General features: G+C 50.7%; 1 protein-coding gene across 10 annotated transcripts in view; it reads left to right on the forward strand.

Moving 5' to 3' along the window:
* The window catches only part of LOC135916780 (acyl-CoA:lysophosphatidylglycerol acyltransferase 1-like), a 151,504-nt gene that overhangs the window by 88,406 nt on the left and 41,369 nt on the right, over nucleotides 1-21,729 (forward strand). The window contains exon 1 of one of the 10 annotated variants that reach the window (XM_070522449.1): nucleotides 10,588-10,740. The exons of 7 other annotated variants lie outside the window; for them this stretch is intronic. Coding sequence is in view for 1 of the 3 variants with exons in the window: in XM_070522444.1 (XP_070378545.1) it covers nucleotides 15,295-15,396 (102 nt within the window). In the remaining 2 variants the exon portion in view is untranslated. Of the gene's footprint in view, nucleotides 1-10,587; nucleotides 10,741-10,895; nucleotides 10,919-15,034; nucleotides 15,397-21,729 lie in introns of those variants that run through there. 2 more of the 10 variants (XM_070522452.1, XM_070522444.1) reach the window with 2 other exon arrangements.

The following is a 21,729-nucleotide window of genomic DNA, read 5'->3' on the forward strand; positions in this document are numbered from 1 at the left end:
GAACTCCGGAAGCATCGCGGCCCGATTGCTCGTCGTCGTGTGGCATGGTTATTTGTTCGTCCTTCGTCTATTCTTTGGCGCTGTATTGCTTCGAGTCGTCGCCCTGCTGTTGGTCGTCGCGGAGCGGTTGGCTGACTGCGTTTCCCAGTGGTGATTTGGAAGTTTTAAATTGATCAGTCAATCAATTGCCTGTTGCTAGGCTGCCATGTTGATAGTCTTTATTTTCGGAAAGAGGCGACGCGATTGGTGTAAACGCTAAAACAGATCAAGTGCGTCTTTGCTGTCGCCCTTTCCTGTCCCGTCGTCCGTGAAGACAAAACGATTTAGTAAAGCAATGAAGGGGGCTAGTTGGTGAACGTTCATGGTTATATTGCGCTCAGTTTTACACAGACGACATTAAGTGAAGGACAGGACGTGGACGGACGTTGCGCTGCCTCCGTCCACGCCCTGTCCTTCTTTAATATCGTCTGTGTCAAACCGAGCGCAATATAACCATGAAGAAGCCGATTGTTCAAAATGGGTGGGAGGCTGCATTTTTCGGAAAGCGCTGTTGAAAGTAGCGCGTCTCTCCACAATCTCTCGCTCTTTCTCCGCGTCCTTTCGCGACTTTTACGCCGGTCAATCCGCGAGTCAATCAGTCGCTGAACACGATGTCACACCAGTCACGGTGTGTGCGCGCACACACGTGTCGTTCTTCCCGACCGAGTCCAGCGCACGCAAAGCAATCCGTGGAAGGCTGCCCGATCGCCCTCATCGCCACGCGAACGGAGGGGGCCAGAAAGTCGGCCGCGCCCCCCTCGGTGCGGGCGCGCGTGAACGGCGCGGCACCGTGCTGCGTGCGCCCATCGACCTTGAGCAGCAGCTGCACACTGTGCGCGCTCGACACACTTGCCTGTCGTTGGACGAGGCGTGCCGGTTCCGCACGCGATTGCCAGCGCGGAGCGCGCACCGCCACCAGCGCCCGTGCGGGGGGAATAGCTTTCGCTGTTGTTCGTGCGCTGTACAGGCACACGAGTGCCTCGTATATATGGACGCGGGGGGCGGGGGTGTATTCGGCGACTGACCGCTGCTCTCGACGCTGCAGCGCGAGCTCTCCCCCTCCCCCTCTCTCTCTCTCGTACAGCGCAGTGTTTGGTAATGAACGATGATGCGCTGGACAGGCGTGGACAAAGCACGAGACACGCGTAGCGCGGACGCTTTCCGATTGGTTTATTTGGAAACGGCGTCGTTGAATGTGATGCGTGCGTTGGAGTCTGGCACGGGAGCGCCCAATACGATCGCGTGGCACACTTCTGGTCGCGTTCTACACTTGACGGCAGGGTTTCGCAAACGAGCCAGTTGAAACTGCCACGCTACGCGTCTGTCACGCTTGAAGGAGCCTCCCTAATGATATTCGCACATTCTTGGGAAATCAGCGCTAATCGCGGCGTTGTCGCGTACTAATGCTTGTAAACGTCACCCACGCCCGATAACGTGAGTAGGCATTCCGACGCGCGGCTGTATAATAGCGACGTGACAACCGATACAAAGCGCGCCTCGCGCGGAGGCCGGAAGTGTTATTGATAACACAGTGCTCGCGCTGAGCATTGCGCGGCAATGCGTCGTGCGGCAATCGGAACGTTCGTACACTGCTCTTCCATAGAATACTGAATGCCTCAACTTTATACCGATTGAGCTGTGCAGCTTTTTCAGAAGGGAGATCCAACATTCAGCATCTACTACACGGAGACATTAGAACATTAGGAATTGCAATACAAACTAACCCTGAAACACATAAAGCCATTGCGACATATGGCAGACAAAGTGGCCTGTTTCGAGTAGTGTAGAAGGGGTCGATCAGCCCACGTGAGAGCGGCGGAACTAAACATGCACCTGAGCCTGCATAAAGCGGAAGATCCCAGACTGAGATGAAGTGCTTCAGCCAACAGTCTGGGTACCCACATTCCCTTCCCTCCTAATCCCCATCAGCGGCCTAGAGCCGTCCCCTTCCTTAAAATAAAGGCTTTATTCATTCATTCATACCGATTGCGGAGGTGTGATAGCTCGTGCCAGAACACGGGCTATCAGAACACATGCCAGAACACGGGCTTGGGCGCGCGCGCTTTTGAACGCGCGCGCCCAAGTACGCGTTGCGACGGCTGCGCTGGTCGGCGCGGCATTTGTTTTTCCTTTTGCTGCTCAACCGCGCACTTTCTTGGTCAGGAATCGTTTCGTTCTTTATTTTGTAAACTGAGTATGACTGCGAGCGATATTTACAAGTCTCCATCCAATCTGTCCTCTGTACAACGTGTAGTTTCATAAAGTAGACGCAAGACGCCTTGCGAAATGAGGAAATATTTATGTGGCTCGCGCCGGGCTTTCGGTGCGTTCGTCCAATGTTGTGGCACCAGGTAAGCAGCAGTACTTCCCGTACGAAGTCGGATCCGCCGTACGGTATCAGCTGAAAAAAAGAACAAGTAAATTGCTAGCCTGTGTCATTTTCCTATTTTGACCTAAAACTGCGTGTAGAGGCGAAACGTCCGAAAGCCGCGAATGAGCGACATAACAAGCAAAAGCGATTCGCTTTACACAGTCGTGACGTATAAGATACCCGACTCATCCCAAACAATAACATACATAAAATGTGAAGAAAACAACTGATTTCCAAGCATACTCCCATTCCCGGGCCCTATTTCCTGCGCTTTTAAGAGCACAAATACACCTGCGACTGCACGTTTTCTACACAACTTGACCTCATCCGACGCGATGTTAGGCCACGAACAGGATGTGGTGTGGTGTGGTGATGTGTGGTGGTGGTGTGGTGTGGTGTGGTAGCCACAACACAGGGTCCCAGCCAGACCATGCTAGACGCTAGCAGATTGCCTTCTACTCGGACTCAAAACAAATCAGTAGGTTGAGAGCCTGTTTTCAGTCGTTCAGAAGGCGGAATTTTTGAACTTACAATCATTTCTGAGCTCCTCGGCGTTATCTCTTGCGCGCTCTGCCAGCGCACTCCCGAGAGTGTTATCACTCTCGACAATCGCTCGACAAGCGTGAGTACGGAAATAAAGTATATGTTGTTGGGCGTAGAGTTTCTAAATAAGTAACCTAGAGGGAAATGTGGCGCTGTGTCTACGGGGACACTCCTGGGCGTTGCTTCAACCTACATGGGAATGATGGGAAGTACAGGCTTCGGATTGATCTTCGATCTTTAGATTAGCGGCGTTTGCTTGCGGCGGAGTAAACGAAGCTGTACTCAAGTATTATCGCGTAAAATGTAATTTTATTTCTGAAGTATACTATATAATGTACAACACGTTACATAAACTTTGTATGACTTTCAGATTGCAGCACGGTTTGCTATGCTTCATTTATATATATTCATTTATTTTTACGACAGCAATAACAACCGTGCATGTACGTGTATAAAAATACTCAAGTATTTATGGAAATAAAATTTTGTATTGTGAGAAAGTGTTGCGCCCTTGAAAGGAATGCTACAAGTGTCGTCTGCTACGACGCCTGCTCGCTGCGAACGCGAGACTTTTCTCGCAGACGACAGGCACTTGCGAACTCCCTCGCTCTTTCGAAAGGCTGCGTCGGCTGTCACAATTGCAGAACATCAAATACATTTAGGCACATCTGCTGCAGTACTAGCTAGGACGCTTGTGGCCTCCTACCAATATGCTTCATTATATTTTTTATTGACGTGCCGCTTCCGAAGCGTTATGGCGTAGCTTTGCACTTACCGCATTTTGCGACACTATAGACTACAGCCAGGAAGTAGCAACCTTTCCTACCACAAGTAAGTTTGTGCTCTCAAAGTACTAAAACACGCATTTAAATGAGCACATAAACGAACAATGCATAATGAAGCCCTCAATAAATGAATAAAGCCTTTATTTGAAGGAAGGGGAGGGCTCTAGGAACAAAATTTGGTTGTCAAGCCACTAGAAGTACAACTGTCTGTCTTCTATCAGTAGTGCCTTCTTTTTCCTATTCTGAAGTTTCACAAAGCACGTAACGCTACAGCGCCAGCCTAACACACTTGACAAACCAAAGTCCAAACGGTCAAAACATGTTCTTTCAACGTTTACGATGCCGTCGCCTTCTCGGCAGGGCTTCGACGCCACACCGCGACGCAAACGTCGTCCCAGCCGCTGGCGCAGCGTGCTATATCGCCACTTCGAGCAACAGAACAAAGGCAGAGAGCTTTGCGTTGCGCTGTCCCACTGCAGGTCATAGCAATTGCGCTTGGAGCGAAACCAAAGCTGCCAAAAAAATACTTGTAGACTAGTTCGCCAGTCAACAGAATGCCAATCCGTAGCCTGCACTTCTCATCATTTCCATGATGGTTGAACGATCCCAGCGCCAGATTTCCCTCTAGTTATACTAATATGAAACTATATGGTTGTTGGGAGAGGGGGCATAAACAGCGTCGCAAGCTTGGCCACGTAAGATTCACTCAATGCGAAACTAACTGCGTCACAACGCCGGGTGCGGCCAGCGTGCCCCAAATTGTACCTGAAAAAGTAATTAGTTAAAATAACGTTGGGGGCCTGAGAAAGCGTCACAAACATGTACCAGAAAGATTCAGTACAGACGCCTAACTGCGCCACAACGGCCGAGCTGTTTTTCACTTAACTGCGTCACAACGCTCGATGGCCTGCCGTAAGCTTAAATTGGCTGTAATGCAGCGCCGACTGCCAGACAAACTTCCTCGCCTCGCCGTATAGTCCACTTGCACAGTGGTGGCGTGTAAAATCGCAGAAGGAACGCAACATGGTGAAAGCCCCAAAAAAACCAGACCTCCATTCAAAAAAAGAAAAAAGGCAGACGGACGGGTGCGACAGACACAGGCGCTCACGTGGGCGTGCGGCCTCGCTCGCTTCGGTGGCGTGTCTGGCCAACACCACCTAGATAGCGCCAGGCCATTTCACTGCGATACATGACGTCATGTTACCTGGCCCGACTGCCATAGAATCTGATGGGGATTCTCCCGAGTAGGCAACAGTGATTTTGACGTCACCGCTTGTATCACGCCAGCCTTGTGAATGGAAATTTCGGGCCAGGTAGCGTCACGTCATGGATCGGAGTAAACAGGCCTTGTGTTATCTAGGCGGTGTTGGTCTGGCGCGCCTTTCACTTATCGCTAGATAACCCGAGAAAAATAAGTCGCAAGTATAATAAGCTCATTGCGGGCAAAACTTTCTTTTTTTTAAATTTAGCGAGAAATAAAAAAATAAAATGAAACGTGGTTTGTTATTTCACGTTCCTCTTTATCCGATGCTGACGTCGGCTAACGGCTACCACGAATACTAGCGTGACGTATTTCCTGTCCGCCAGTTCTCGGCGAGTGACCGCTCTTGGTTGAACGTCTTTCTCTACGGTAGCAGGCTATAGAGCGTACCTTGTTCAGGCGAATGTCTCTCGCTCTCCTACGTATAAGCTATCCGCAACGTTCTGAAGCCCGAGTTGGCGTTGGTAGGTTACTCTGCTTGCTTACAGTGATATCGCTAAGCAGCCGAGACGCTCTGTACTAGACTCTGAAACCCTGCATATATAAGCTTGGTGTTTCCTTTTGTAAGGAACACTTGAAAAAAAAAAGGCAGTTGTCATGCCTAGCCTTTCGCCGTCTTTGAAAATAGCATACGTGTCAGTGTAAGTGTACATTGACACCAAGAAAAAATTTCTGCGATAATATCGCTTATTGGCTAAAATGAGTGATTAACGGTTGTTACTAAATGCCCGAAAAATGCCTCGGCCTTCCGGATAAAACTCGTCCCGAACTGCTAGAGGCGTGCTTTTGCAAAACTGTTAGCTGGAACGCCAATATATCTCGTCTAGCAGGTAGCGTGCGTCGAAAGTGGAGCTAGTGTACGGATTTCTCGCTGTAGCAGACGTGACTTCACTGCCCGTCGGCTTCGATTTCGAACACCACACGTGCCCCGAAAAGTTAGAACTAGAAGCGATAATTAGCGTAAATAAGGTAATTAGCGAAATTGTCGGTGAACATCTTTCTCCCCGGTAATGTGCGCCTGCCCACGTAGCCTATTCAGCGAAAACGGCATGCGCCTGGATGTGACACATCTTTTTGTTTGTTTGTATTTCTCTCTCAAAGTGTTCCGCATAAAGAGACACTCGGGCTGCCTAATGACGCTTCGCCCTCTGTAGTGTGTGACGTTGTTCCATTTAGCGCCGAGAGGCTCCACCGACAAAGCGAGCTCCCAGCGAAGGCGGCAGACTTTCGTTGCATCGTGCGCTGCAAGCGACTTTCGGGCGGAGAAGGGGGGGGGGGGGGGGGCTGCTTCGTGCAACGCGCGCGGAATGCGCTCGACCGCAGCCCCCCCCTTGCGGCACGTGCAAAGCACGCGTTCAGAGAGCGGCTGCATGCACGCGGCAGCTGTCGTTTTGCGGCGGGCACGACCTTCCCTTTTCGTTTTGTTTGTTTGTTTATTGCGGTTCTGTGCGCGGCATCCGTGGCCACGCTTCTCTGCCCCGCAAAGAAAACCGGAAGGAGTTCGCGCTGACGCCGCGCTAATGACCCCGGTCCTTTAAGCGGTGCCCGCCGTGGATTCACGTACGCTCAGTGTACATAGACGCCGGCTCTCTCTCTCTCTCGCTTTCAAATGAGAGGGCGGGGTCCGCACCAGCGTTTTACTATCGTCGCTGTACGCTGCTTCTAAACGAATTTTGCGTCGTCTTCCGCGCGCGTATTTGTTAGTGCTTGTGTTCGGTAGATTTTTGTGTAGGATGCAAATCTGAGGCACATTTAGTGCAGAACAATTTACGTTTTCTTCTGCCATAGGACTACGGTGTACGAGTATGACGCATTTTTATTTATTTGCTCGTACCCTCCGCATCGCAGGTGTTACAGAAGGGTAGTGCTCGCTTATTGATACGTATGGCATTCATCCGGATGTCGTTCCCGAATGGCCCATTGTAGGCAGGAGTTCTCTCACTCGAGGAGGCGCAGTTTCTTCCCCGGCGCTGTTTCCGATGCGTCAGCGCGCCTTTGTGTGGCGAAACGGGTGGTAACGTCGGTCGGCGCTCGACTGCGTCGCATTATTGGCACTCGTGAAAAACCTCTTCGGCTTGCAGGAGAGAGAGAGAGAGAGAGAGAGAACCCCGCCGAGCAATGTGGCATGTAGTAGCTGTCCCACACGTCTACAAGTTATCCGTCGTGTAGGCAAAGGGTCACTTGTATACTACGCCTACTGTCTTCCCAAATGGACCGGAGAGGCCGGCTCGTCGATCGAAGGGCGGACCTATAAATAGGCCTCCCGTGTGTACCCTCGGCGTGCGCACGGCGATTTACCCTTGTCTAAAAAATAAAAATCACATAGATAGGGGGAGGCCGCGTGTATGTAAGGACGGGGTTAGGGGGCAAAGAAATGAAATTCCGAGTTCGACCTTGTCCCGGCAATGTAGAGGTTACACGGCGTGTGTCGCTAGCCTTGGAGCAAAAATTAAAGAAAAACAAGAGGCAAAGAGAAAGAAAGCAATTCGGGGTTCGGAGGGGAGGGAGGGAGGGAGAGAGAGAGAGAAAGAGCCAGTCAAACGGAACCTCTTGCGACATGCTTTTTTTCTCGACGCGTGCTTGCTTTTCTAACGTCGTGTCTTGTTTGTTTTTTTCTTCTTTCGTCTGCTTTGTCTTATCTCTCGTCCGTCCGCTTCCCTGTCAGTCGGTTGCCGTAATAGGATCCCCGCAGTCTGCGCACGTACGTGCACGGAAAAATAGTGGGGCCTTTCCGCGTCAAAAAAAAAAAAAAAAAAAACGCGTATTGTACCTCCGCAGCGGATACGGGGTCGATGTCAAGCGCGCTGCCGCTGTCGATTTCTTAAGCGTGTATGATGCTTAGAGAAGAATAGCAGGGGGGGCGGGGGGAGGTTGCCGTTCTAATACTCAGATCTCTGAGAACAACTCCTACCGATTGTCAGATGGAATATTACATATTTGCTTTTTTTCTTCTAGAGCACCACGAAATACGAAGTTTTTTGCACGGAGTCAGTTTGGCAAGAAAAAAACAATCGGGCCGATATGCAGTGTCACGCGTCCATACAACGGCGTTCATAATTGCACGTGCAGAGAACCGAGGACCTTGTAAACAACGAGCACCGCGCGTTGAGTTATCTGGTGCTCCGTGCCACCGCGACTGGTCCCTTGCATCGTCGGTGGAAGTCCGACCGCCACGACGACGGACGAAACAGGCGAGAGGGGGACATTCACTGTCGGGTCGAGTCGGCTCGTCGCGCGGTCGAACGGTCGTCGGGTTCGCGTACAGCGGGTCGGCCTTCCTGCGCGGGCGTCGCGAGGCGAGTTCCGCCTGTGGGAAACGGTGGGTCGACTCGGCCGACCCGCTTCAGGCAAGAAGACGCACGGCGCGCTCCGATTGGCTCAGCTCGTCCTCTCGCTCGACCCCCTCGGGTCGAATTCGTGTACACGAAGCTAATGGAAGCTGTTCCCTTTAAAGTAAAAGAGCAGGACCGGGTTTGCACGCTTGCCGCTCGCGCACACAGCGACGGGGGTTGGGGGGTCGACCCCGGGACCTCGCGCTATAAAAGAGCTTCCTGTTTAACCGGGCGTGCAACGCGCCGCCCGAGCGAACTCGCCGGCGTAATCGGACGAGCAGCCGGCGTGGCTGAACGCCTGGGACTGCAAGCTCTTATCGCTGCGGTATTCCGTTGTAGCACCGTTTGTTGGTATCCGCGTAACTCATTCACTGTGACGACCCGCTGAGCGTTCGCTTATGTCTGTGCTTTTCGGTTCGGTTTATTTTCCTTAGTGACCCCTACTTCTCCGCCCCCCTCCCCTACTTCGGCGATATTACATAAGGGGTGGGTGCAAAATTCGTTTTTATACCCGATCAAGTAACGTAAATATATGCAGGGTATCCTATAGATAACTTTAGCCAGAGTTTAAAAATAGGCGAATGCCACGTAGCTGGACAAATTCAAGGTGTAATGTTCTTTGCCGTCACTTGGAGATTTGCCTTTTTTTTCCTACCGGCGAATTAGATAATTATTCAATTAAATAATGAACTTCTCAGATTATAACTAGATGGAAAGTGACCATGAGAAAATTGTAAAGCTACATGAAAAACTCGGTACAGCTCTCTTGCACAATGCGTGCTACATAAGTGTTTCTCCGAGCGTAAAAGAAGCCCGCCAATACAACAATTAACAAAATCGATGAATAGCTTTTTAACTAATTTCCTCACTCCACATATTGCAGTTTACGAATCGTTCGCAAGGCCGATCCGATCCGCTGGGAACGAATTCTAAGGATGACACCGTTTTGTCGATATTAATTCGCGCACTTTTTGAAGAAATGCGTTGGTGGTCCAGCTACTTTAGTGCTTCAATTCATAAAACGGCGTTTTGTTAAAAAAGAGTAAGTGCAATGGCAGCGCACATTTACCGCGAGTTTTGTGGGTCATATCTCAAAAATGGTGTCGTCCATAGAATTATTCTCCAGTGGATGTGACTTGCAGTCTCACCGAGCACAATTGGTACATTGCAATGTCTGCCTAAAGCTAATAAGTAAAAATTAATTAGTGAATTGTGTTAATTTGTTGATCATACACTTTGACTTATCGTGCATATCCGCCTATAGTGTACCATCTCAAGGACCAGAATTGTGCCATCTGCTGCAGCTGACTTTTTAAATATTAGGGCGGTCTAGCTTGTCCGGTATTCCGGTAAACGCAGGTGGTTACACCAGCAGTTATTCTACGTCGTTGCTGGTGCAAATTTTCGGCACTGGCGCAGTCGTGTTGCTGCCGCCAAAAATTTACACCCGCAGCAAAGTAAAATGCCCTTGGTTACTGCAGTATTAGCTGTTTTTGTCTATGTGAGCTCCGCGCCACGAGGTGGCAGCACCATGCAGGACGCTGACGTTTACGCCTCGGCCCCAACGCCTCCGTTCGCCTGCGTTTGCCCGAATACCGGACAAGCTGGACCTCTCTATTGCTTAAAGGTCCCCTCACCAGGTCTTCCCACTTTGAGCTGACAAGCGCAGAGCATACATTGCGCAATAGCGCTCGTGTCTGCAAAGTATTACATTGCTACGCGCCGCGGAAAGCTCTGGAATTTCAAACCGAACGCCATTTTCCCTTCTCCTCGCGGCCGCCGCGCTCCAAGCCGGAGGATGACGTACATGTGCTAGTGCGCCTACGTACACGTGTTTGTGCTGTGACGTCGCTCGTGGTGACACGTTACTTCGAGAATTGTTTGAAGCAACCTTTGTTATTTGTGTAATATATGTTTCTTGAATAGGCGAATTAAAGCTTCGAGAAATAACAAAACACACAAACCGAACGTCTGCGTGTTTCTGTTTTACTTCGCACCGCAGCAAGAGAGATGTACTTCCGTTCCGTCTGCTTGTTCCCACGTCGTGCAGTCGCGCGCAGAGACAACGAAATTGTCATGTTCTAGCGTGTTCCAGCGTGCGATCATGCTCTGTGATACGCTTGTGTCTGCCTCGGTAATCGCGTAGCACTGACTTATACCGCTAGTCAGGTGTCCCCGTGCACAGCGCGCAAAATCGCGCGCTGCGCGAAACGACGACAGACAGACCGACAGACAAGAAATCTTAATTGGCCCTAAGGGACTGCGTTGTCGTAGTCGCGGGCCGTACCCGCGCCGGGGGCGGAAGACCGTGATCTTCAGCCCTGTCGCAGGCCCTTTGGACTGCCCGAAGCTGGACTTGAAGGTCGTCGTTCTTGACGGCTTCATCCCAGTCTTCTTGCCTGTTGAAAGGTGAGTGGCGCAACGCAGGACATTGCCACAGCATGTGGTTCAAGGTGGAACGTTCCTCGCCGCAGTCTGGGCAGCGGGGATCCACACCCGGTATGTAGTGGCTCAGTCTTGATCGAGACGGAAAGGAGCCCGTCTGCAGCATTCTCAGCACCGAGGCCTGGGGTCTGCCTAGCTTCGGGTGAGGAGCCGGAAACTGCGTGGGCCGACGCTTGGCCCCTTCAGCTGCATGGCGTCTTGTTGCGTTTGAATTTCCTGCGACTGTAGCAAACCTTGGTAGTGCGCTGCGTAGCTGTTTGTAGAAATTAGCTTTCCTCTGGGAATTCCTTATGCCCGAGGGAGTGTCCTCGGGGTGTAATTCCTTACTATAGTCAAATACGTTGGTTAGTGGCAAAATGTCTCAAGGGAGCGTTTTCGCGTATGCAATTCTTTTTTGTTGTTGTTGTATAGGCCGAGGTGGTTGCAGAATTAAGGTAACAATGCCAGAAAGAAGTGTCAGGTGGAGGGGCATCGGAACTTGCAAGGAAATGCTCGCAGACTGGGACTATCCGCCAACGAAGTGCTTACTTACACACACGTGTGTGGTTACTTGAATTATTCGTGCAATCGCTCTCCAGCTTCCGTGGTCGCCTAGTTATGTTCAGAAATCAAATAGCCCTAACTGCATTTTTGCTGCTGCTGCTGTATCCACAGTATGCCTTTTATGCGCTTTATGGTACGCCCACACTAGCGACAAAAACGCGCGCGACACGCCGCACGCGGCAAGCGCCCGCGCGGCAGACGCGTGCGGGCAAGTCCACAGTCGCGTTTTGCGGCACGCGGCAGCGGCCCGTGGAGTCCCGCGTTGTCTCGTTCCATTCGATACTTCTCGCGACAACGCGCTCTTCGCTCTGCCCATTTCGTCTTCCATCGGAAGTGTCTGTGTTTTTTTGCGCCACTGCCGGCCACGCTCAGGCATATCGGATACGGACGAGGAGCTACTGGTGACTGTGAACACTATAATACTTGTTTGTTCTTTACTTGTGCGACGCCGACGTGCCAGACAGCGGACGAGAAAGTTTTGAGTGCGGTACAGGGACACTGAGGGCAAGGCGCGCACTCTGCTTCCCCACCTTCACCAATTACTCACCTGTCATGCCAAACTGCTGTCCATAATGTGCCAGCGGTTGGCGCGCAGCTCCTTGTCCGACGCTCGATTTATCATAGAGGTACGCATATCCGCGAACGGTTTCCAAAAACGCCTCTATTGCGAGGCGAATTCTTCGTCGACGCCTCAGTGGCGGTGTTATTAAGGCTTAACGAAAACAGCCCCCTTGACTGGAAATGGCCTCTGAGATTTTACGGCGCGCGTGTCACTGTTCAGTCTCAGAGCCCATAGATTATGATTCTTTGCTTATGCGACAGGTGGCGCCACAACAGCGCGGCTCGTAAAGCGGCTCGCTTCTGATTGGTGGACGTTTCGCGTCTGCCGCGAAAAATGGGTCTCGCACCCATTCGCGCGTTTGCCGCGCGTTGCTGCCGCTTTTCGTGAATCTTGCCGCGCGCGACAGCACCGCTCGCCGCGCGCGTTGTGTCGCGCGCGTTTTTGTCGCTAGTGTGGACGTACCATTACGCGCTCACTAAAGGTCACAGCGTGGTTTCACGTAGATAGCCATGCTCCAGATCATGACCGCACTGATTCTCCACAGGTCTCGACCTCTGCGTCGCGTGCCACCATGGGTTTAGCCGGGGCTGCCAACGTAGGCGTTACCATACGCTTCAACAAACGTCTAACGGGCATGGTTTTTGCACATTTCGCGAATACCTGGTACTGGTGGACGGGAGCTCTTCGGCTTCGGATGCGTGCGCAGTTCCACGATTTGTTTTCTTTGCGAGCCTGAACGGTTCCGTGCATCCGCGCTGCGCTATTTCAGCGCGCGTTTTGAACAAGGCCAGCAGCGGTAGGACGCGCCGTTCGAACGCGGCGTGATTCGGTTTTGGAATGGAAGCCATGGAAGCGCAGAGGCCACTGGGGGGTGGGGGGGTAATCCGATGGTCCTTATCTCAGTGCGGCCGTTTGGGAAATGTTTCCCATTCCGGTCGCGTCGGCGATCGGTGGCCGAGGAAGGACGGCGCTGAGTCATCCGTCCCTGGTCTACAGATGCGCGCGCACACACACATCCCGGTAACCACTCGGTTTTATCGCTTGCTGCTGCTGCGGCGGTGGTGTCATTGTTTGGCTCGCCGAGGGGAAAGGGAAATGAGGGAGAAGGGAGTGTTAGCAAAGCGATGTCGCAATCTCGCAAGAGCTGCCCACACGCGCCTGGCACACTGCCAAGTGGCTCGCGGAGGGTTTGGTTTCATATTCGATCGGGCGCCCACAAGCTCGAGAGCGCGGTTGCCTGTGGGTGGTCAGCCATTTTGTTTCCGTGTAGCAGATCAAAGATCGGCCATTTTGTTTCCATATACAGGTGAAAAAGTTGCTGTGATCTTTAGCGTTGCTTTGTTGGACGGGGTGCGGTGACGTATATCTCTGTTTGCTGTGTGGCACCGGTTTTGAAGTGGCTGACCAGGTTGTCGTTTAGGTACTCGAAAAGTGGGACGGTCACCGTCCCACTTTTCGAGTACCTAAACGACAACGACAAACAGCGTCACGCTGTTTGCGTGAAACTGAGACAGGAATGGGCAATATGCCATGAATGAAGATTTGTATATGCGCAACCTCGAAAAGTAGTTAGAAAATTTTGGAGGACGCTTAAGCTTCGCCTTTAAGAGTGAAACGCGATAGCGTTCAAAGACCTCTTACTGCTTTTCATGCTTCCCGGCAAGTGGAGCTTATAATACCTAACCGTAACGTCTACCGGGAAACGCTGGCTATGCGCTGACTGCGAACGCTATGCACGAAGGCGAGCTTTCTGGTAGAAACGTACGCGGCTTCTTGCGTGGGTCGATATACGGTTATTGTTTCGCAATTTGAGTAGTTCAGCCTGAGAAGAGTTGACATAAAGGACATGCGCTGTCGGCGTTCTTTCCATTACATTTGTGTGTGGGCTGCTGTTCTTAAAATTCCTAGAAATAACTTTGTAAGGAATGAAAGACAAGGTATGACCAACTTTGGTGGCAGAGAAGTGGTTGGGTATGCGGGGCTCGGAATTTGATTCGAAAGTATGTTGCCGAGGCGACATCCGATGCCGGACGCCGCCGCCGGATTTTCTGCGCCACGGGCTCCTCAATGCTATCGCGTTAAAATTGTAAGTACAGAGAGGACATTTGTATCGCATTTGTTGCGAGATAAATCCGTTTATAAAAAAAAATTGCGTAATCTCGTGGCGCGTGGTTTAAAACTGCGTCAGATTTCCTACCGTAGGAATTTTATAGCCGCCTGTAGTTATTTTAATCACACGCGCTCGTTTGTACATGAGGATAGCTATAGGGGTTTGTTGGTACGGCATATATTATTTTGTTGTAGCGCAAGCTGAACAAGGACAACAGAAAGGCACATCTGACACACACGGCGCTACATGTGTGTCAGATGTGCTTTTCTGTTGTCCTTGTTCAGCTTGCGCTACAACAAAATACGATCGTTTGTACAGGTCACTTTGGCCGAGAACGGACCGCACGTTCCGAGGGTGTGCCACCGGGGACCGCGATTGAGGGCGTCGCCACGCGGGCGATATTGTTTTGTTGGCGTTGCGTTCGATCGGATAGGCGATGCTCCAGTCTCTCGTTTCGCGGTTGGCGATGCCCTGGAACAATAGACCGCTTTTCGGCCGGCCGTCATTTCATTGTACCGAAGAGTTGAACGGACGTACCGTAACTTTGAGGGAGAAGGAAGAGATGAGCCCTCATCCGCTGGAGAGCGCGCGCACTGCTGGCCGCTTGTGCCGGGTCGGCGTTGAGGTTGCTCTGCCGGCGCGTGTTAGTGCGTACCCTGGCACTATTGTGACTCTGACTTCCTTCGCCATCTTTATCGGCTCGGGAGCCGTTCTGCTGCCGAAGCACTGCGGGTACGCGCGTTGCCGCACGAACTGCATGTGTACTGATCTCGCTTCCTTTTCTTGTTTGATTTTGTTGTACCTTTATCACTGCCGATAGCTCGTCGTTCAAGGAGGGCTCAAGACGGACACTCGTGTGACACCATACGGGCAATGCTTTCGTCATCCCTCCCTCCTGCACGCATTGCCGCCCGCCCGTATCTGCTCGCTCTTCCGCGTGTCCGCGTGCGAGAAGGTGCGCCGAATGAGTCGAGCGCTTGTCTGTCAAGCAGCCAGGCGCGGCGTGTGCACCCAGCTGTCTGGGGAGAGCGCGCGAGGTGCCGTCCTTGTACTTACGAGCCTGCTGCGTCGGCGCTGCAGCGGCGGCGGCGACTGAGCACCTGTTCGCACTTGCGTCTGGCTGTAGCTGTGCGAGTCCCCCTCCTCAACACACTTTCTGTTCTCATAATCGTGTGCCGGTGTCCGCTCTTCTCTGTGCTCTCAAAGTGGTGCTGGTGAAGCGACTCGAGTGAGTGAGACGAGGCTGTACCTCCTCCTGCGGTTTGTTCTTTCGTAACGCGAGACCGCCCGCACGTTCTTCGACATGATGAGGAGGCTGGAAGCCGCGTTCCTGGGCCGTAAGGATGATCACATCAGCAACGAGAGAGGGACGGCGGACCGACGCGGAGATCAGCGTGCCAAGCGGGTGAGGAGGAAAGGAAACACGTGGCTCTATCCTCTCCCATTCTTTTTTCGTGTTCCTTTTTGTTTCTGTTTGTCTTTCGTTCTTTTATTTTTCACACGCCTTGGAGGATATGTAGCCATGGTGTTGCGCTTCCGCCTGCACCGTGTCGTGGGTTCGACTGCCGCGTTTCCATGGATGCGGGATTGCAGACGCATCTCGCCTCCCCCGCACTGGGTGCGTGTCGACGAGAACCGCACGCGGTCGGAAGTGGTGTCGCGAGTTCTCCACCACGGCGTCTCACACAATCCGCCGTGAAGTTTCGGGACGTTAAACCCGATAATTATTTCTTGCCGTGGGCGATGCCTGCAGACTTCGTTTAAACGCCACCACACCGTGTTGGTTGGGGGGTGCGCTTTGCGGGTAGAACTCGGGTCGTCGGATCCATGCGCACGATGGCGGGTCGGATAAAGCCGGATCGGCCCGACTTCGAGGTGTTGATATACTTCGCTCGCGCGATCCGCTTCGCGAAATGCACCCGATGGTGGTCGCAAGTGGTAAATCCGAGTCGTTTGCGAGTTCTCGCTCGTCGTGTCTGTAGTTCACGCGTGCGAAGGAAGTGCGGACATCTCGGAGGCGAAAATCGCAGGGCCGATATTGTAACCACTACGGGGCTTGGCCTTCTCTTCACTCTGTGACATCACCGTGTCGAAGCGTTTGTTTGCGCAACTCTTTGCAGCAGACTCTTTCCGATAACCTTGACTTTTCGAACTTCTGCGAGGCTTTTAAAAAGAAACGCTGCGCAGCTATAGTCATCGGCCGAAACCCTGCTTTTGGGGGGCAAACTGTGTGCGTGCATTCCCCGTTGCGTTGTATGAAATATGTTAGCCGGGTGGCTGTGGTAAAAATTATTTCCTCTTTGGCTCTTCGACAGCGTGCGCAATTATGCACGTACGTTCGTCCTGGCGTCGCGCCATAAGCGTTCCGTCGACCAGGCAGGAGGTTAAAATCGCATTCTGTCGGGTGGAACTAAATCTGTTCGGGAACGGCGTTCCAAGTGCGGCAGAAACTGTGTCAGTGTTGTATGTCGCTTGAATCGAGCAACATCCACAAGCTTTCGACTGCGCACAGTATTACCCTTTCTTTTTTTTTCAACACCCCTTGGGGATTTTCTCGTCCTCGAACGATCTTCGCCATCTACCTTGCGTGTATTTTTCTTACCTGCCGTGGTTATCGCCCCATGGCTATGGCGCTGATATGAGCTCGAGGTCGTGTGTTCCGGTCTGCGTTTCAGGGGGGGGGGGGGGGGGTGGACGACGACATTCGAAAAAAAAAAAGCGCTCTCGTACTTAGATTGGAGTGCACGTTAGAGAACCCGAGAGGCAGTCGAAATTAAGGCGGAGCACCCCCCGCCCCCCACTAGACCGTGCCTAATAAACAGACCGTAGTACTCGCATTTAAGCCTCCGAATTTTAATCACATAAATATGATTCCTTCTCATTTTTTTCACAGTCGGCGCCCACTATTCTGTCGGGTAGGTTGCGCTGATAAGCGCGTGCCGTTCGCGACCTGAATGTGTCTGATGTCGCCTGAAATTATCGTTCACAGAAAGACAGGGCATGGAAGATAAGTGAAGATTATTTTTTGGCTACAAGATAAGCCCCGGAGAGGGGCATTTGTCTTTAAGCTTTTTTTTTTATTATTTTTTAAATGAGACTGCGTGCTGTTCTCGCATCGAGTGTAGAGATAGGCGTGGAGATAGGCACAAAAGCGAAAGGGGGCGAAAAATGCGGCTGTTTGAAATCTGGCGGCTCGCCTAATCAGATGCCCGAGAATGCGGACGGTAGAAACCGCGTCGCCGCTGTAAAGGCATCGTCGCCTCGTTCACGTCGTCTGCAGCGCCGAGAGCCTCCTTCGCAACGCTCTCTCCGCTTACCCCAGCATTGCGTCAGCAGTCTAAATCAGAGTTCCTTAATAAAGGTTTCGGGGTCACCTCGCCATAGAACATTCGTGCAACTTTCCCAATATCATCACGATATCGTATTCGTTCAGATTTCCCGATATCATCGCTGCCCATTCCTCGGACGTCCGCGACTGCAGCCATTTCCTTTTTTCGCGGCACCAGTGGATGAATGTCTGAATGGATGGACGTTACAAGCATTCCCTTTGAAGCAGGATGGTGACTAAAGCTACTACACTCGTCATCTTTACCTTTCTTCTGCGCTTGTGATTGGGCCTTGAGACCCATGGTTCGTCCCAACAAACCGTCAAACCTCGTAAAAATATGTTGCCCATACCTAACACTCCTCCGGTTATCTCCTTTACGAGGCATTATTTACGAGCTGCCCAATTCCCTTTACAATCAATCAATCAATCAATCAATCAATCAATCAATCAATCAATCATTTACCGTGCCTTGCCAGGAGGGTCAGGAAGACGCGTATCTCTCGTGTGTCTGCGCCCTTGACAAATCCGAAATACGCTTCCCTGGAACAACTCTAAGCTCTAGGCTTCAATGTGTGCTGATGCTCGCATACATTAAAAGCAAAAAAAAGACAACAAAAAAGTAAAGCTACAGGGAAATATAAGTCAGAAAAGCACGATGAATAAAAAACAATAATTAATGAAAAGAAGAGTACCTACAAGAAAGCGCACGGTAAATGCGAAATTAGAAATTAAGAACAAGGTCCAGCGTCCGTGTTAGCAAAGCGGTGATGATAATGCGCCTGTAGAGCTTTTTTTCTGGAGGCGATCTACATAATCTCATTGATAGATCTAGAAAAGCCATTGCAGGTGACTGACGCGTATTTGAGGTTGAGAAAGGCAGATTGTTGTTTACAGGGTGTAGGATAACTTAATTCCTTTCCGTAGCCTGGAGGTGGGGCGGGGGCCCAGAGAGCCCAGAAAGCTCATACCCCGCATTGCAGCTCGTTTAGAGTGAGCAGAAAAGCGTAAGGCTGTATCGAACAAAAAGTATCCCGAGATTATTGCTCACAAACCTTGCACAATGGTACAGAATCTACAAAATAAGAAAAAGGAATGCTTGCTCTTTTGCGAGTGAGAAAGTCAGGACTTCGGCCTTGGCGGCATTCAAGGTGAGGGTTATTTGCACCGTTTATAAAAGAAAAAGGTCAGACTGCAGAATGCGACAGTTATCAGCAGTATAAGTGTCCTTAAAAACATTGATGTCATGGCATGTAGAAGAATAGCGGAAAGAACGTCTTTAATAAAAAAGAAGAGATATGTAACGGTCGGAATACTGAATATTATTATTATTATTATTATTATTATTATTATTATTATTATTATTATTATTATTATTGTAATACATGGTATTTTAATGAACATACTACATGACAGCTGTCTGCGTTTGTGAGCAGGATATAACAGGGGCTAAAATTTTACTATTGCACGTTTTCCGATTTCTGTAGCACTTTCGACACTGGAAATTTCTGAAAAAAAAAAATGAAAACGTTGAAGCAGTGGCCATCTAATTTCATTAGCATTCTGTCTGTCTTCCCGACGAAGCTGAATACAGCTGCAAATGCGCGACCCACGTGAAAATTCGAGACCAAAAGGAAAAAAAAAAAAGTTCGGGGCCGTTGGCTCGTATCCCAGGTGTTTACACAACATTCGTCAGTCAGCGCCGCGGATTTCCGCTTGGCACGTCAGGTGTCTGAGTAAACCCCGCGTGGCTGCCGCACTCGTGTTTGTTGCCTGCTTTGCGGAGAAAACTGCGACTCTGCGCCCTGCTGACTGAGGCGTGTGCGTTTCCGAGAAGTCCCCTGTGAACCGCTCCGGGCCACAATTTTTTCATTAGCGTCTAACGGTAACTCTCTACTGGAACGTTGCCGCGAGACTCAGCAGCACGGTGGGAATAAAGGTACGCTAGCCTACGTTAAAGGTCGCGTGTACTTAAACGGCGGGTCGAACGAGCGCATGCGCCGTTGACCCGTGTACCCTCTCTTTCTCGAGCTTGCACACGGCACCCTTCCTCGGGCACTGCGTGCGCGCTTGCGTCCATCACACCACTGCCCCCGCTCGCGAGCCTCCAACCTCCGTTATCGGCCGTGCGGTGTCCGCCGCCAACGGCAACGCACCACCGCCGGCTGATAACGGACTGTCGCAACACGGGCCGCAAGGCTGTCTGTCGCTCGGGGAAGCGCGCGAGTGGAGAGGAGGAAAGCAAACCCGGCGGCCCGCTGCCAAAAGTCGTCGAGGAATGGTCTCTCCGGCGCGCATGGGCTTCAAACGCGGGCGTGACGCGTGTTTCTTGTGCCTTCCCGGGCGCCTTATCGGCGCTTACCGCCCGATAATGCCCCAAGCAGTTTATCTCCTCGCAGACGGTGGTGTTCGTCGGTAGCTGCGTACAGGAACGGCCCGCGTTTGGTGGGAATGACCCCCGTTGTAGCGTTCAACCCGATGTAACGTCGCCGCTTCGTCCAGCTTATGGAACAGAAGCCATCGACGTGCCCGCATCACAGGGGCGGTGGCGTCGTGCTGCTGAGCACGAGGTCACAGGTTGGATTCCCGACCGTGGCGGTTGAACTCTGACAGAAAAAGAACAGATCCTGGAGCGCCTCTATACCAAATAGTTCGTGCATGCTAAGGAACCTCGGGGCCTCAAGATTCATTCAGAGGCCTCTTCTTTACAGTGTCTCTTAACTATGCTGTTGCCCTGGGGCGTTAAGTCGCATCAGTCATTTAGAAGCTGTCAATGTCGCATCTAATAGGAATATCAGTTAACAGTGGATTAACAGTATTATGCATTAAACTCCAACCATTCCCTATCATCACACACATGAAGTTTGGTTCAGCACAGCCATGCATGACCCTTCACTAAGCTGTACGACGTTGAGTATGCATGCACTTGACACTGCTGAGGTCCTATCACTGCCTGGATAAATTTCATTCAGCAGGGGTGGAGCTGGAACATGGCCTTAACATGAAAATGGTAGTCAGTCTACACTGCTTCTTGGGATGCTTGTAAGATTGCTTTGTCTGTTGTGAAGTGGTTGATGCCTCAAACTTCAGTGTGGCACGCACATAAGATAAATCTTAAGAACTGCTGTGCTGTAGGAGCACATTGTATGGACACATGGCTGCAGCCACACACAAAAAAAATTCATAGCAGGCGGGCGGAAGCTTGGTCATCTTGCAACGGGCAAGTATTCTGGAGTGGTCACATAGGGAGCATCCTGCAACAACAAAAAAGCAACCCTCCCCCCATCTCCTTGTTTCTAAAGTGCAACCAGGGCTCCAAAACCTGGCACACCCATAGCAAAGTGTCCTTGCATAGTGCAACCCTATTACTGTTACCTTTCCTAGCCACCTCCCAGCTATGCATCTGTCACGGAGGCAAGCACTTATCTGGGGCACATGAAAGATGGTAGCTTCTTGCATGGGGTATTGCCTTAGCTAGCTCAATATTACCATTCTAGCCAAATCTCACACAAAGATGCAGCACACTGACATGGTGTCAGTTCTTATTTGCACTGCTTTACTTGTGTGGCTGCTAAGCACAAAAGTAACGGAAGGCTCTGTGCGTTTGGATCTAACTTCATACTGCCACTAGTCTGTTGCATGCCACTACCACTTGCGTATCCTAGTCATCACCATCTTTCTATTGCATTTAAGTAAGTAGCTTCTGAGTTATTTAGTTGTCTTAATTAGAGATCGCATAGGGAACTAGCATGACATGAATGTTGATTAACTTTTTAGTGGCTGTCTGCGGCATTCATAATCTTCTGAATTTGAACTTTTTGACCAAGAGGCAAAATTTCAATGATTTTCATAGAGTAATGCATTCAGAAGATAAAAACCTCAGTGTTCTTAAAATCTGTATGCTAAGGAAAATTGAACAGCACATCGGAAAAACAATCATTGTTGTGGACATTCCCGCACCTCCTTGGTTTGAGAAGGAAAGGCATTAACAATGATTTGTCTGGTTAATGAGACGACACTGTAGACCAGCCAGGAAGGAAATAAAGATTGCTGTCTCTGGCAAAAGGAAATGAGATTTGTCAAGGACATAGCAATGATACACAATTGAGAGAGGCTTGAAAGGGAAGAGAACCCTTTTGAATCTACCATGTTCTGGGTTTCAGTTTTAAGTGGTCACTTCACACATTGATGAAGTGAGTGTACGACATTCTTTTAGCACCCTCATTCAACCTTTTCCCTCATCTTTTTTTATGCTTGCAAGTCACGGTGTGCGAGGATATTCGAAACTTTCCAATAACAAATCAAATAGTGTCCTATTTAATTTGGTCTTTGAATTGAATAGTCCTTATATGTAAAGGCAAATATTTTTCAAATACCTTCTGAATATTACAAAATGTCAACTGCACCCAGTAT

Source organism: Dermacentor albipictus, chromosome 7 (assembly GCF_038994185.2).
Source record: "Dermacentor albipictus isolate Rhodes 1998 colony chromosome 7, USDA_Dalb.pri_finalv2, whole genome shotgun sequence".
In the NCBI taxonomy this organism is placed as follows: domain Eukaryota; kingdom Metazoa; phylum Arthropoda; class Arachnida; order Ixodida; family Ixodidae; genus Dermacentor; species Dermacentor albipictus.